General features: G+C 36.9%; 2 protein-coding genes across 2 annotated transcripts; both read left to right on the forward strand.

Annotated features, from left to right (window-relative positions):
- The first annotated feature begins 414 nt into the window (after positions 1-414).
- LOC113278777 lies at positions 415-2,037 on the forward strand. The gene is made up of 2 exons (XM_026527526.1): positions 415-841; positions 977-2,037. The coding sequence occupies exons 1-2, from the start codon at positions 415-417 to the stop codon at positions 2,035-2,037; spliced, it is 1,488 nt and encodes a 495-aa protein (XP_026383311.1).
- Positions 2,038-3,981: 1,944 nt separating this feature from the next.
- On the forward strand, positions 3,982-4,503 carry LOC113278778. The gene is made up of 2 exons (XM_026527527.1): positions 3,982-4,306; positions 4,370-4,503. Exons 1-2 carry the CDS (start codon positions 3,982-3,984, stop codon positions 4,501-4,503), a joined length of 459 nt encoding a protein of 152 aa, XP_026383312.1.
- The last annotated feature ends 8,774 nt before the right edge of the window (positions 4,504-13,277 follow it).

Here is a 13,277-nt window from a genome sequence, read left to right on the forward strand (position 1 = left end):
ACCTGATCAAAGAGAAACGCTTTACCAACACATAATTTCGAGTAAAAGATAAGCAATGAATACTCAGCTTGAAATATCAAGTGTATATGATCTAGTCTATATAGCATACGACTTTTGTCTCATAAGAAGTATGAGAATAATAGATAGACTTTCGAGTGATAGATAAGTTCAAGTCTTCACATACCTTTTCGTTGATGAAGTTCTACGGTTCCTTGGTGTAGATCTTCGTCGTTGTCGTTGAATCTCCATGAAGTCCTTGAGCTCAACTACACTTTTCCTATCCTATTCTGAGACTTAGCTAATAGGCTAGAAATCAAGACTTTATAGTTTTGATCACTAACATTGACAAACATGCTTGATATAGAAACGCATGCGAGGTTGACCGAGCTATGCTCTAACAACATCCGAACACAAATGAGTCAACTAGCTACTACCGTGAGCAAATTGGAAGCACAAGTAGCTGGAAAACTTCCTTCGCAACCATTAAATCAAAAGGAGAATGCCAATGCTATTGAGATACGAAGTGGGAAGCAAGTAGATAAACCGACATCATCACCGATGTCCAATGAACATGACTTGGAGAAAGAAGAGGGTGAAACAACCCCTAAAAAGGCTGACCCGGTAACAAATTATAACTCTAAAACTCGTGTTTCTACTTATGTTACTCCTCCTCCTTTTCCTAGTAGGTTTGCAAAGTCGAAAAAGGAGACATTGTACCAAGAGATTTGGAAGATCTTTAAGAAGATTGAAGTGAACATTCCACTCATTGAGGCAATAAGACAAGTTCCTCGTTATGCAAAGTTCTTAAAGAAATTGTGCACTAACAAGCACAAATTGACTGGTAATGAGGTAATGGGTGTGGGGGAGAATGCTTCGGCATATCTTCAAAAGAAACTCCCACCTAAGTTGAAAGACCCCGGTAGTTTCACCATACCATGTACTATTGGTAAAATCAGGTTTGAACGTGCTTTGCTAGATTTAGGAGCATCCATTAATGTCATGCCCGCTTCAGTTTATGAATCCTTGAAACTTGGTCCTCTTAAGGATACCGGTATTGTTATACAACTGGCTGATAGATCTAATACTTACCCGAAAGGGGTTATTGAAGATGTTTTGGTGCAGGTTAATCAGCTCATATTTCCGGCGGATTTCTATGTTCTTGACATGATGGATGGAGATTCACCATCGTCTACTCCCTTGCTGTTGGGTAGACCATTCATGAGAACCCCTAGAACGAAGATAGATGTTTTCAAAGGCGCCTTAACTATGAAATTTGATGATGAGATCATAAGTTTCAATCGTTTTGAGGGTATGAGATATCCTAGTGATGTGCATTCATGTTTTTCTATTGATATTATTGATTCTCTAGCTCAACAGATTTTTGAACTGAATGGTGATGATGCTTTAGAAAACACCATAGTGGAAGGTTTAGGTTATGGAAAATACAAAGACCTTGAAACTGAATTGTCTATTTGTGATGAACTTAAAGAGGCTATTTTAGCTCTTAACTCATTACAAGAAGTTCCACAAAAGTATAATGCATCTTATGTTTCCTTGCCGATTACTAATGAGAAACTTTTACCATCGCTTGTGCAGGCACCTATTCTTGAGTTGAAACCTCTTCCGGATCACCTTAAGTACATATATTTAGGTGATAAGGAAGAGTTTCCGGTGATCATTGCCAAAGACCTTACCAAGGTGCAAGAGGAGAAACTTGTTCGAGTGCTAAGAGAGTACAAGTCTGCCATTGGGTGGACCATTGCCGATATCAAAGGAATCATCGCTTCCACATGTATGCACCGAATACTACTTGAGGAGGGGGCAAAACCAAAAAGAGAATCTCAACGTCGCTTTAACCCTCCGATGATGGATGTAGTGAAGAAAGAAATCCTGAAGTTGTTGGATGTAGGGGTTATCTGTCCCATATCCAATAGCAAATGGGTGAGCCCGGTTCAAGTCGTTCCAAAGAAGTCTGGAATCACGGTGGTGAAAAATGATGATCATGACTTGGTTCCAACTAAAATCCATACCGGATGAAGAGTTTGCATTGACTACCGAAAGCTCAACTCTACCACCCGAAAGGACCATTTCCCTTACCATTCGTTGAACAAATGCTTAAAAGATTGGCTGGACACTCTCACTATTGCTTTCTTGACGGTTTTTCAGGTTATAACCAGATTGTAATAGCTCCAGAAGATCAAGAAAAGGCGACGTTTACTTGTCCTTTTGGCACTTTTGCGTATAGACGTATGTCATTTGGCTTGTGTAACGCTCCAACTACTTTTCAACGTTGTATGGTAAGTATATTTTCAGATTATGTGGAAAGCATCATAGAAGTGTTTATGGATGATTTTAGCGTGTATGGTGATTCTTTTAAAAAGTGCTTAGATAACCTTGCACTTATTCTTAAATGATGCGTAGAAACTAATCTTGTGCTTAATTGGGAAAAATGTCACTTTATGGTGAATCATGGGATTGTACTTGGCCATGTTATATCCTCTAAGGGGTTAAAAGTTGACAAGGCTAAGATAGATTTTATTCGAAACTTACAATACCCCACAACTGTGAGGGAGGTTCGCTCTTTTCTTGGTCATGCAGGTTTTTATAGGAGATTCATCAAGGATTTCTCCAAGATTGCAATGCCCCTGTGTAGAATTTTGCAGAAAGATGTGGCCTTTGATTGTGACAAGGAATGCAAGGAATCTTTTGACACCTTGAAAGAGTTGTTGACTACCACACCAATCATCAAACTACCGATTGGAGCAAGCCATTTGAGTTGATGTGCGATGCAAGTGATTATGCCGTTGGAGCCGTGTTGGGACAGCCAGATGGTAAAGTTCCATATGCCATTTATTATGCTTCTAGAACTCTCAACGGAGCACAAATTAACTACTCCACTACTGAAAAGGATCTCTTAGCCATAGTATTTGCACTAGAGAAGTTTAGATCTTACTTGGTGGGTACAAAGGTGGTGGTTTTCTCCGACCATGCTGCACTTCGATACTTGCTCACAAAGAAGGATGCTAAGCCAAGGCTCATAAGGTGGATTCTTCTTCTTCAGGAGTTCAATTTGCAAATTAAGGACAAGAAGGGCAGTCAGAATACCGTAGCGGGTCATCTAAGTAGATTGGTTGTGTCCAAAGAAGCGATTCCTTTACACGATAGTTTCCCGGATGAGCAACTCTTTGCGGTTGTTGGCACAACTCCATGGTACGCTGATATTGTTAACTTCTTGGTGACGGGACAAGTACCTAGTTCCATGTATACATTTCAGAAACACAAGCTCAAGAAGTTCTCCAAGAAATATATATGGGATGAACCTTATTTGTGGAAGCATTGCTCCGATCAAATGATCCGCATGTGCGTACTCGAATCCGAGTTCCAATCAATTCTGAATTTTTGTCACTCATATGCTTGTGGTGGCCATTTCGGAGCCAAGAGGACAACCCTCAAGGTTCTCGAAAGTGGTTTTTATTGGCCTACATTGTTTAAGGATGCATATTTATTTTGCAAGGCTCGTGATAGGTGTCAAAGGACATGCAATCTAGGTGCTAGAAACCAAATGCCGCAAACACCAATTCTCGCTGTTGAGATTTTTGATGTTTGGGGTATCGATTTTATGGGCCTTTTGTGAATTCCAATGGGAAATTTTATATACTTCTTGTTGTAGATTATGTTTCTAAGTGGGAGGAGGCTAAAGCCACCCCGACTAATGTTTCACAAGTTTTTTGTGAGTTTGTGAAGGAACATATCTTTTCTAGATTTGGTACACCTCGAGTGGTGATTAGTAATGGAGGTTCGCACTTCAAGAGATCCTTTCACGCTCTTTTAAAGAAGTATAATATTTCTCATAAAGTTGGCACACCTTATCATCCACAAATGAGCGGTCAAGCTGAAATTCCCAACCGGGAGATTAAGTCCATTCTTGAGAAGACGGTGAACATTACAAGGAAAGATTGGAGTTATAGACTCAATGACGCTATGTGGGCGTATATGACAACTTACAAGACACCCATCGGTATTTATCCTTTTAGGCTTGTCTATGTTAAACCTTGCCATCTTCCCATCGAACTTGAACACAAAGCTTATTGGGCTATCAAGGTATGTAATATGGAATTAGATGCAGCTGGTGAACATAGGAAACTTCAACTCAATGAGTTAGAAGAGATACGTAATGATGTATATGAAATTTCACGCATTTACAAAGAAAAGACCAAAGCTTTCCATGATAAAATGATTTCCCGAAAATGTTTCGAAGTAGGGCAGAAAGTTCTTTTATTCCAGTCTCGTCTTAAATTGTTTCCCGGTAAACTTAGGTCCAGATGGGTTGGACCATTTGTTGTTACTAATGTGTTTGCGCATGGTGCAGTTGAAATTATTAGTCCCAAAACAGGGCTGGTTTCCAAGGTCAACGACCATCGTTTGAAAACATACTATGAGCAATTTGTGATGGAGAATCTGGATATGGTCACATTGAGTGATCCACTCCTTCTGAAGGAGTAATTGGAGCTGAAAGTCTGGCTGACGACTTTAAACCAAGCGCTAAGTGGGAGGCAACCCACCGGTTTTGTATCTTTATCTTTATCTTTTTATTTTTAAGCATTTTATCTTTGTTTTCTTGTTTTGCATATCATTTGCGAAATTTTCCACCTTGAACTTTACTTTGAATGACTAAATTTTACATTGAGGACAATGTAAAGTTTAAGTGTGGGGGAGCATTTATATGTTTTTAAAGTTTGTTGCCTTTAGTTAAAAAAATAGAAAAATAGAAAAAAAATTGCTTTATAAACTCCGAAATCTAGAAACTCGTGCCTTTAGGATGACATTACCAATATAAGTGGATGGAACCATTTTGGTTGCAGGAGTTGAGGAACCCATTAACTAAAAGGACGGACAGAGCTCATGTGTTAGAAATAATATGATAGTTGTTAGGAATGTCACCATATCACCTTCTGTTTTTATTTTTGCAATATTGTCTTGTTTCTTTAAGTGATTTGGTGGGTCACTAACATCGAATTGTTATTACTGCTAGGATGAAATAGAGTGATTGAGTTACTAAAAAAAAAAGACCAGACCAATTAGACCAACCCGAGTGTATATACAAAAAAAAAAAAAAGATTGACACTTTGATGCAATATGTGTGTGTTCTCCCTGTCTCCGTCGCCTAAGCAAGTGTGGAACACAGGATCCATGGGAATTAGCAAGTAATCTGCTGACAAGAAACATGCGCTTGGATCCAAAAGATCTAATCATGTTGTCAAATTTTTTTAAGAAAAAAAAAGAGAAAAAAAAAAGTGAAAAAAAAGGAAAAAAAATTTGTTATTATTGTTCAATAAAATCGACTTCTGGTTCCCTTATATATGCCAGTTGAGTTGATATAGAATTAAGATTGTCGACCGCTGGTTCCCTTGTATATACCAGCTGTGTTGACACTAGAATTCAGACCAGTATCTCAATCCAATAGGATTCATAGGTTCATCTTGGCGGTGACCTTCAGACAGATATGGGAAACATCGTAACCATCTATCTCTATATTCATCTTCTTAATGTATTCATGTGTGATTGTGGTTAGTTAGATTCCGAGTATTGTGGTTTGTTTAAATTTCTAAGTAAAGCTTTGTTTATTTATATATGAAGTGGATTTGCATCAAGGTACCTCCTCCTGTAGTCATTTTGGATTCGTTCATAGACTCTTCGCAGGTAGTTGGAATTTGGAGTAAAAGTTTTTGTAGGTACACCTCTTGTATACCTTCAAGAGACTAAAACTCGTCCACTAGGGACACCTAGGGGTTCAAAGGCTTGTTATTTATGTTAAAATTAACTGTAACCTCGATGACACGGAGTTGTATGTATGTTTTAAAATTCTTTTGTTTGATTTGCTCTAGGACTAGCAAAGTCTAAGTGTGGGGGTATTTGATAGGTGTCTAAAACACCTTAATATTTATCTATTGTTTATGCTTTCTTTGCTAAGTTTTCTTGTAAATTATGTATCTTATGTTTGCTTTTGAGTCATTTGGAACAAAAGAAGAAGAAACAGGACAAAAGTGTTGGAGGCGAACTATTTCTCATTATTTTCTTTTATTTCTTCATCTCTGTCTGAAAAGCATGTCGGCTTTAGTGATGCAATTTCTGTCTGAAAAGCGTGACAGCTTTAGTGATGAAGAGACATTGAAGAGAATAAGTAGATCTGAGAAGTAAGAGATGTACGTTGTTGGTGGAAGAATTCGAGAAAGAAGAAAGCATTCATTTAGAGCAAGGTTGGCAAAAGCGTTCAACGGCGAGTGCTGTGCGGAGTCAAGTCAACGATAAGGGGCTGCTAGCTCTGGTTCAAATGAGAGTTAATGGGCTGCCATCAGGTGGCCCGTATCCATCAGTGGGTGCCTGTGTCTTTTGCCACTCCTACACTAGGGTCTGTTTGGGAGTTTGAAAATGGGATAACATATCCTGGAAAGGTTTACCTTAATTTAATTTATGATAATCTTGTTCATGGTTAGTTTTAATAGTGTTTGTCTAAAATTCTATCATATCTTGGGCTAGGTTAAATTGTGTTTGTTTGACTACAGAAATAGGTTAGTATAAATAATTATTTCTTAGACAATTACTTATTTTAAAGGAAAATAACTGTCTAACCCAGGTGAGGATACAGGTATCCCAGGTATTTGGAAGAATACCTTGACCTTACTTTTTTAGCTTCCTAAAATCAAGAAAGGTTTAGTAATCCTTATCCAGGATTGGAATTGCAGTGAGACAAATACATTTTAATAGTTTTTTACTGGATAACCTAATCTAGGATGGGATATCGAGGATACCAAACACGACCTAAAAGTCAGAGTAGTTTATCTTCTCGTATCATTTGTTTTGCCTGAATTTGAGAAATGAGAGAGGCGTTGATGGCTGCTGTCTCAGAGTTGGTGATAGAGATTCAGAGGAATCAGGGAGATGAGAAGATGATGATGCTAATTCGAGAGCTTCTGTTGGTGGAGGAATTGATGAGGGGTTTGTGGTGAAATAGCTGTTAGGGTTTGTGGTTTGAAGCAAGAAGAGGGGTTTTGAATCTGATGTTGTATTCTCGAAGAATTTGTGGTGATTGTTCAAATTGAGAAGAAGATGAATTTTTTTCCATGGGGTTTGATTGAGAGCCAGATGAACTCAGTGTGAATCGAGAAATTCAAGGGGAATTATAAGGGATAATGGTTGATTATGTTGAAACTGAAAAATGGGTTTCTAATGGTTGTTGTTGTTACTGATTTGAAGCTTAGAAAGGAACAAACAAGGAGTTATGTGGTGTTGGTACGGAGACAACAAAGAAGACCTGAAATGGGTGTGATAGCTGCTACTACAGGTGGTGGATCTGTGAGAAGAAATGGAATTGGTGCTGGCTGTCAAAGTTATGTGTTGAAATTACAAAAAAAGTGAACTGAATCTGGTAGATGTATGCCTAGGATACAGGGGATGATTGTCTTGATTGCAGTGCAGATGGGTTGATGCTGGACTTGAATTTTACAGGGAAGAAATGATGTTGGTGGTGATGCTGTTTGCTGTTAAGGTCCAAGAATCACAGAGAATTAAAGTTGAGCTGAATTATGAAGTGGCAGGTGCAGTTTGGAGGGAATGAGCTATGAACTGAAATGGTGCTATTAGTTTTGGAGGTATTCGAGTAGCAGCTGGAGTTGAAGCTGTAGAATGGAAGAGCAAAAACAACAGGAAGTGGATGTTGTTGACAGTGTAGCTGAGAAGAGTGTCATGTTGAAAGCAGAGAATGAGATCAACTGCAATGAGTGGAACTGGTGGTTTTACAGGGAGATGGCAGTACTGCGGAAGCTGCAATTGCCGTGAAAGAATGGGTAGATGAATGTTTAGGTACAGGTGAAAACAGGTGTTGCTGCTAATGGAAGGAGGAATAGTGAGATGCGGCAGCTGTTGTTTGGTGATGCAGTTGGAGTTAATGTTATGCTGGTATGAAGCAATTGCAGGTTGAACTGATGATGTTGTCGATACAGTGAGGCTGTGATAGTGCTGTTGCCATTGGGAGAATGGGAGCGAAGGCACTGGTGGTTGAACTGAATGTGCAGTGAACAGTTGCAGTAAAGAAGAGAATGGCTGTGCGTTGCTGGGAACTATAAGGAGACACAGATGCCGAAGTGGTGAGATGTTGCCGCTTGTTTGCAATCAATGGAGTTCATGAAGCTGCTATGCAATTGTAGGTCTAGAATGGTGCAATGGATTGGCTGTGCTGTGTTCAGTTTTGGTTGAGAAGTGTTAGCTTTGTTGCTGTCGTGGGTTGAGCTGATGTTACGATGGAAGAATAAAGTTGGTGGTGCTGAGACAATGCATATTACAGCTGCAGCTTTAGAAGGTTTGTCAGTTAGAGGAGGAAGTTGAATTGCAGATGCAGTTCTATCTTTTATGCTACTGAGAAGAGATGGCTTGAGCTGCGGAAACAGATGAATGAAGGAAATTGAGTGTGTGCTGCATAGAATGCCAAACGAAGTGGCTTACAAGACATAAGAATGAGTTATCCACAGTTTAGATGAATGTCTGTGTAAGCAGGGAAGAAAAGGAACTGCAGTTGTTTTGATGGCTGAAGCGCCATCATGGTGCATGAAAGAATTACAGCCTGTGCAAAACTGCAACGGCTCATGCCAAGCCCAGTCAGGCTAGTTAGACCCTGACTCCATCTGACTCGGTACTGACTGAGTTGACTCGGTACCGACTGAGTTGACTCGGTGATGGATCGTTTACCGGTACCTGAGACACTTATTCCGATCACCTAAGATGACTTCTCCGACCAAATCCCGACGAGATCTCCCGCCAATTTCTGGCCAACCTTTAGGACTTCAGCAACATATTTTTTTGGTGTATTTTCCACATGGGTTCTTCTCACACATGCGATTGGTGGACTTCTATTTATTGTACCTTTGAAGACTTGACCTAAGAAGAGACATAAAAGGGAAGATTTCTACAACTTTGGATATCACGTATTCTACTTAGAGTTTTGAAATGAGAGCCGCAATTAAGGTTTGCTTTCGTATTTATTTTCTATTTTCTTTTCATTATTATTACTAGGTATCACAGGGGCCTTGTGGCCCCGGCTCAACCACTGTTTAGTGTCATGCACCATATAATCTTCGGTATCCGGCCCAGAGTTTATAGCTTGGTATGTTCTGTGAGAATATTTTAAAGTATGATTAATATGCTTCTGTAATTATCCTGGTTTATGTTATCCAGATATCACCGTTGGCGATTTCTTAAAACAAATTCCCTGATTTCTATTTTATTCGTTGATCCCAGGATAATAAATTGGTGATCATTGATTATGCGTAAAAAATGCCTTTTGACATAGCCAAAAATCTGGTGAACCATAAGATAATGTGACCAATATAAAATGGAGTTATAGCATGTCTTGCCATGAATGTTAATTACTAAGATAACAAAAGACTTTATATCCGTTTAAAACTACTCTCAAAAGTGAAAAGTGAATGAGTACGTCTTTGACCTGTCCATGAATTTCAAGCTTCTCTTGGTCAATATTCTTGCATAATTTTGTTCTCTCGAGTTCAGATTATTTTCAATGTCGGTTAGGTATATCTGGTCTAGATGTTATTTGAATTATCATAGCTTGTGTTTTTGTTTTGATTTTAACTTTTCCATAATTTTATGATTGTTATCATATATTTGTAAAGTATCTGTCAGAACTACCCTGTGCAAAAAAACTTATGCATATGCTGATTATTTACACAACGTTTCTGTAACCTGATCTCCTGAATATTTAATTATTTCCTTGTTAATTTCTTTGAGTGTTAAATCGCGGTTGTCTTATCTTCAGTAAGATTTTCATCCTTTAAATAAGCCTCGATCATCTTATTGTTATCATAAGCATTATCATGAACGAAATAATCCTTGATAATTATTAATCTCAATATTGTGTATCACATAACCTTTTTCATCTTGTTGTTTATTGATGGCTTATGATAATGATATATTCTCCGTTGTTTTTGGTTGTTCGATCTCTAGACCTAAATCAATCTTTTTCTTTAAGTTTGTTATTATTTGTGTTTTCCGCTCTACTTAGGTTTTTATCTCATAATCAGATGCTGTGTTATCCATGCATCGCTGCTGACCTAATACTCAGATGCTTATGTTATCCATGTATCGTTACTGATATATTACAGTTTATGTTATCTAGATATCATCGTTAATGATTACCTAAATTTTATCTCGTGTCCGTTTTCGTTAATTATATTGTAATTAAATGATGACCATGACCATTGATTAAATGTGAATATGACCTTTGAAAGTTAATGGCAGTCAAAAGAGTATGATGTAATTTATGAGGATGATACTGGGCTATTTATCTAACAAATTAGAACATGCAAACACGGTGTGAATGCATGGAATCTTTTAACCAAAGAGAAAATGAACAATTATTTATATGAAACGAACAAACGAACAATTCCATCGTTTTCTTTAATAAATTTTTCTAAAGAGAAAAGTTTTTAAGGATTTAAAAGCAATAAGTCTAAATTTTATGAAAGCAATCCAGAAAATTTGTATCCAAGAGAAAAACAGTTTGATCTGAATAAAAATTCAAATTGCTAAGACAATAATAAGATAGATAATGAGGTGAATAATGCAAAAGCAACATATGATAGTATGAACAATATAATCTTGGGTTATAGCATACCTTGTCAAGAATATATACGAATAAAAGAACAAAATATTTTGATCCATTGAAAAAAAGTGAATGGATATGTCTTTCATCCATCTATGAATTTTAATCTTCTTTCTTTAGGCAATTCCACTATTCTTGCATGCAGTAGTTGTGTTCTTTATTTTTCTATTCTGGTTTTGTATTTCCGTTTCACACATTACTTTGAATTAACTTGCTCAATGTTTCAATTTTGACTTTAACTTAATATTTTTTTAGTTTTTTTTATATTATTTAAATTTTTATAACTTAACATATTTTTTTCTTCATAATCTTTCATACACTTTTTCATTTCAAGCTCATGTTTATTCAATTCCTTTTTAGATTCAAATGACTAGAAAGGTTTAGATCATCCCCAAATATCGGCGTTGTTTTGTTACTCTGGATCCTGCAAGAAGTTCTCCAGTTCACAAACAAATTTCAAAAATAATATATACCTCTTGCATTGCATTTATTTTTTTGGACTATTTTTTTAAGCACCCACCTTGATGCTTGTGAGTTTCAAACACAGGTCTTCAGTGTTATCATCCAATAACTTTACCATTGTACTACAATCATCACCCAATAACTTTACCATTATACCACAGTCACACATTCATACCTCTTGTATTTCCATTACATGACTAAGAAAGTTTTCCAGGTCCTCCCACCAACATTTTGGCCTCGTCTAACTTGGTTGGTTTTTTCTTGGCTTTGTCTAGCTTTGTTGTTCTTTTTTGGCTTTGCTAACTTAAAGGACGTGTAAAGAATTTTGTTCAAACCCTGCGTTAAATTCATAAATCGCGTAATCCGGACCCATATATAAATCTCAAAAGAATATGGTTCATTTCCTTCATCGAGTATTAATATTCCACTCATGTCACCGATCGAAAAAAAATTTATTTCACTCATGTGTTGACATTCCCGTTTATTGAAAATTATTGTGGACCCTTTCTTTTTAGAGCTCTTTTATCTAGACTACAACCAAGACGGGTACATATATTCAAAACATTGTATTCTCGGATATGGATACAAAATCATCTTGACATGGCGTCATCACCTTTAAAGGGATTTGCATTTTTCCCTGAAGGTTGGTTTTTTCTAGGATGATCTGGTCAATCTCTCGTCAATCCAGTACATGGTCACACAGAAAGAGCACGCAATGTCCATTTTTCTAAGATGATACACATAGATAAGTTATAGTTTTTTTTATAATGCTTTGTGTACCCACATCGTCTTCTACATCTGACGTACCACAAAATTTATTTGAACTATCGGATATGAACATTTAGCAACAATTATTCTGTACATAGATAGAAATGCTTACAATCGATAACAGATATACGTATAATCACATCTAGGAGCACAAAACCAAGTAAAAATTCAGTAGAGAAATTAGGTTTATATATATATATATAACCCAAACCGCTGTCAACTGAACCCGCATATGCTCCTAACCAATCAAATCGTTAGGATGGCTGCTTGAACTCCCCGACTTCTTAACTTGTATTCGGCTGGCCATTCTTTTGGATCATGGATCTACGAACATGACAAAGCTCATAAATATAGTCAATCAGATGCTTGTCGACTTTTTTGGGATAATAATTTTACATGAATTCTTTAAATTAACACATACATATATGTTAGGAACTCTGTAAATGTTGATGAATTATGTCAAGAGCATAAAAGCCAATACCTCAGTAGAAACCACGAAAATATTAACATCTACATTTAAAACTGTAAATTAGTGCACTGTGAGTACTTCGTCCGAGACCACATTTACTTTCTGCAGAGCTTCCTCTGGACAAAATGCTTGCTAGGCTACTCTTCGATTTTAGTCGAACGAAAAGCATAATATTTTAAGGTTATTGGCAAGAATTTAGTGCAAACACCACGATACATAGATACAACATAAATTCCATGAGTCTTATACATTTGCTCCCTGTATTTTTACTCCAAACTAAATTCATCCACTCGACTAATGCACTTGAGTAGTAGAAGATTATGTATAATGATTACATATCACGTCGGATAGGCTATTAAATAATTTGACTAATGAAATGGAGAAGCAATCTACCCATGTTCTCGAGAAATTCATTAGATAATTGTACATCAAGTTAGCTTATGCGGTTCCTGCATTGCTATAGTTCTTGACCCTCCCCTGCTTCTTTATGTCGTTGTGCTTCTTTTTCACGACGTGCTTTTTGGGCAGATGACATCCCTACAAAATCACATTGTCACATAATACTATACTGCACATGGACATCAATTACATAATTAACAACACATACCTATATTATAAAAAAGAAAAAGCATACTCCTTATGTTCCCAATGTATAGGCGGAGAAGTGAGTTTCTCCTAGAATAAGATTTTTTTTGTTTATTTCATACATATCCAACTTCTTTCTTGGTCGTAAACCATACATATAAAAATGAAAAATCATACTCCATCGTTATCTTCTCCATCAAGTTTTGGTCGTAAACCAATATATATATGTCACCCCATAAATTATATCTTTCTATGCATTTTATTTTGTTTTACTGTGTATTTATAATACCGTGTTTCTTTTATCGAGTTGTCTAAAGTTAT

Source organism: Papaver somniferum, chromosome 5 (assembly GCF_003573695.1).
Source record: "Papaver somniferum cultivar HN1 chromosome 5, ASM357369v1, whole genome shotgun sequence".
Taxonomy (NCBI): domain Eukaryota; kingdom Viridiplantae; phylum Streptophyta; class Magnoliopsida; order Ranunculales; family Papaveraceae; genus Papaver; species Papaver somniferum.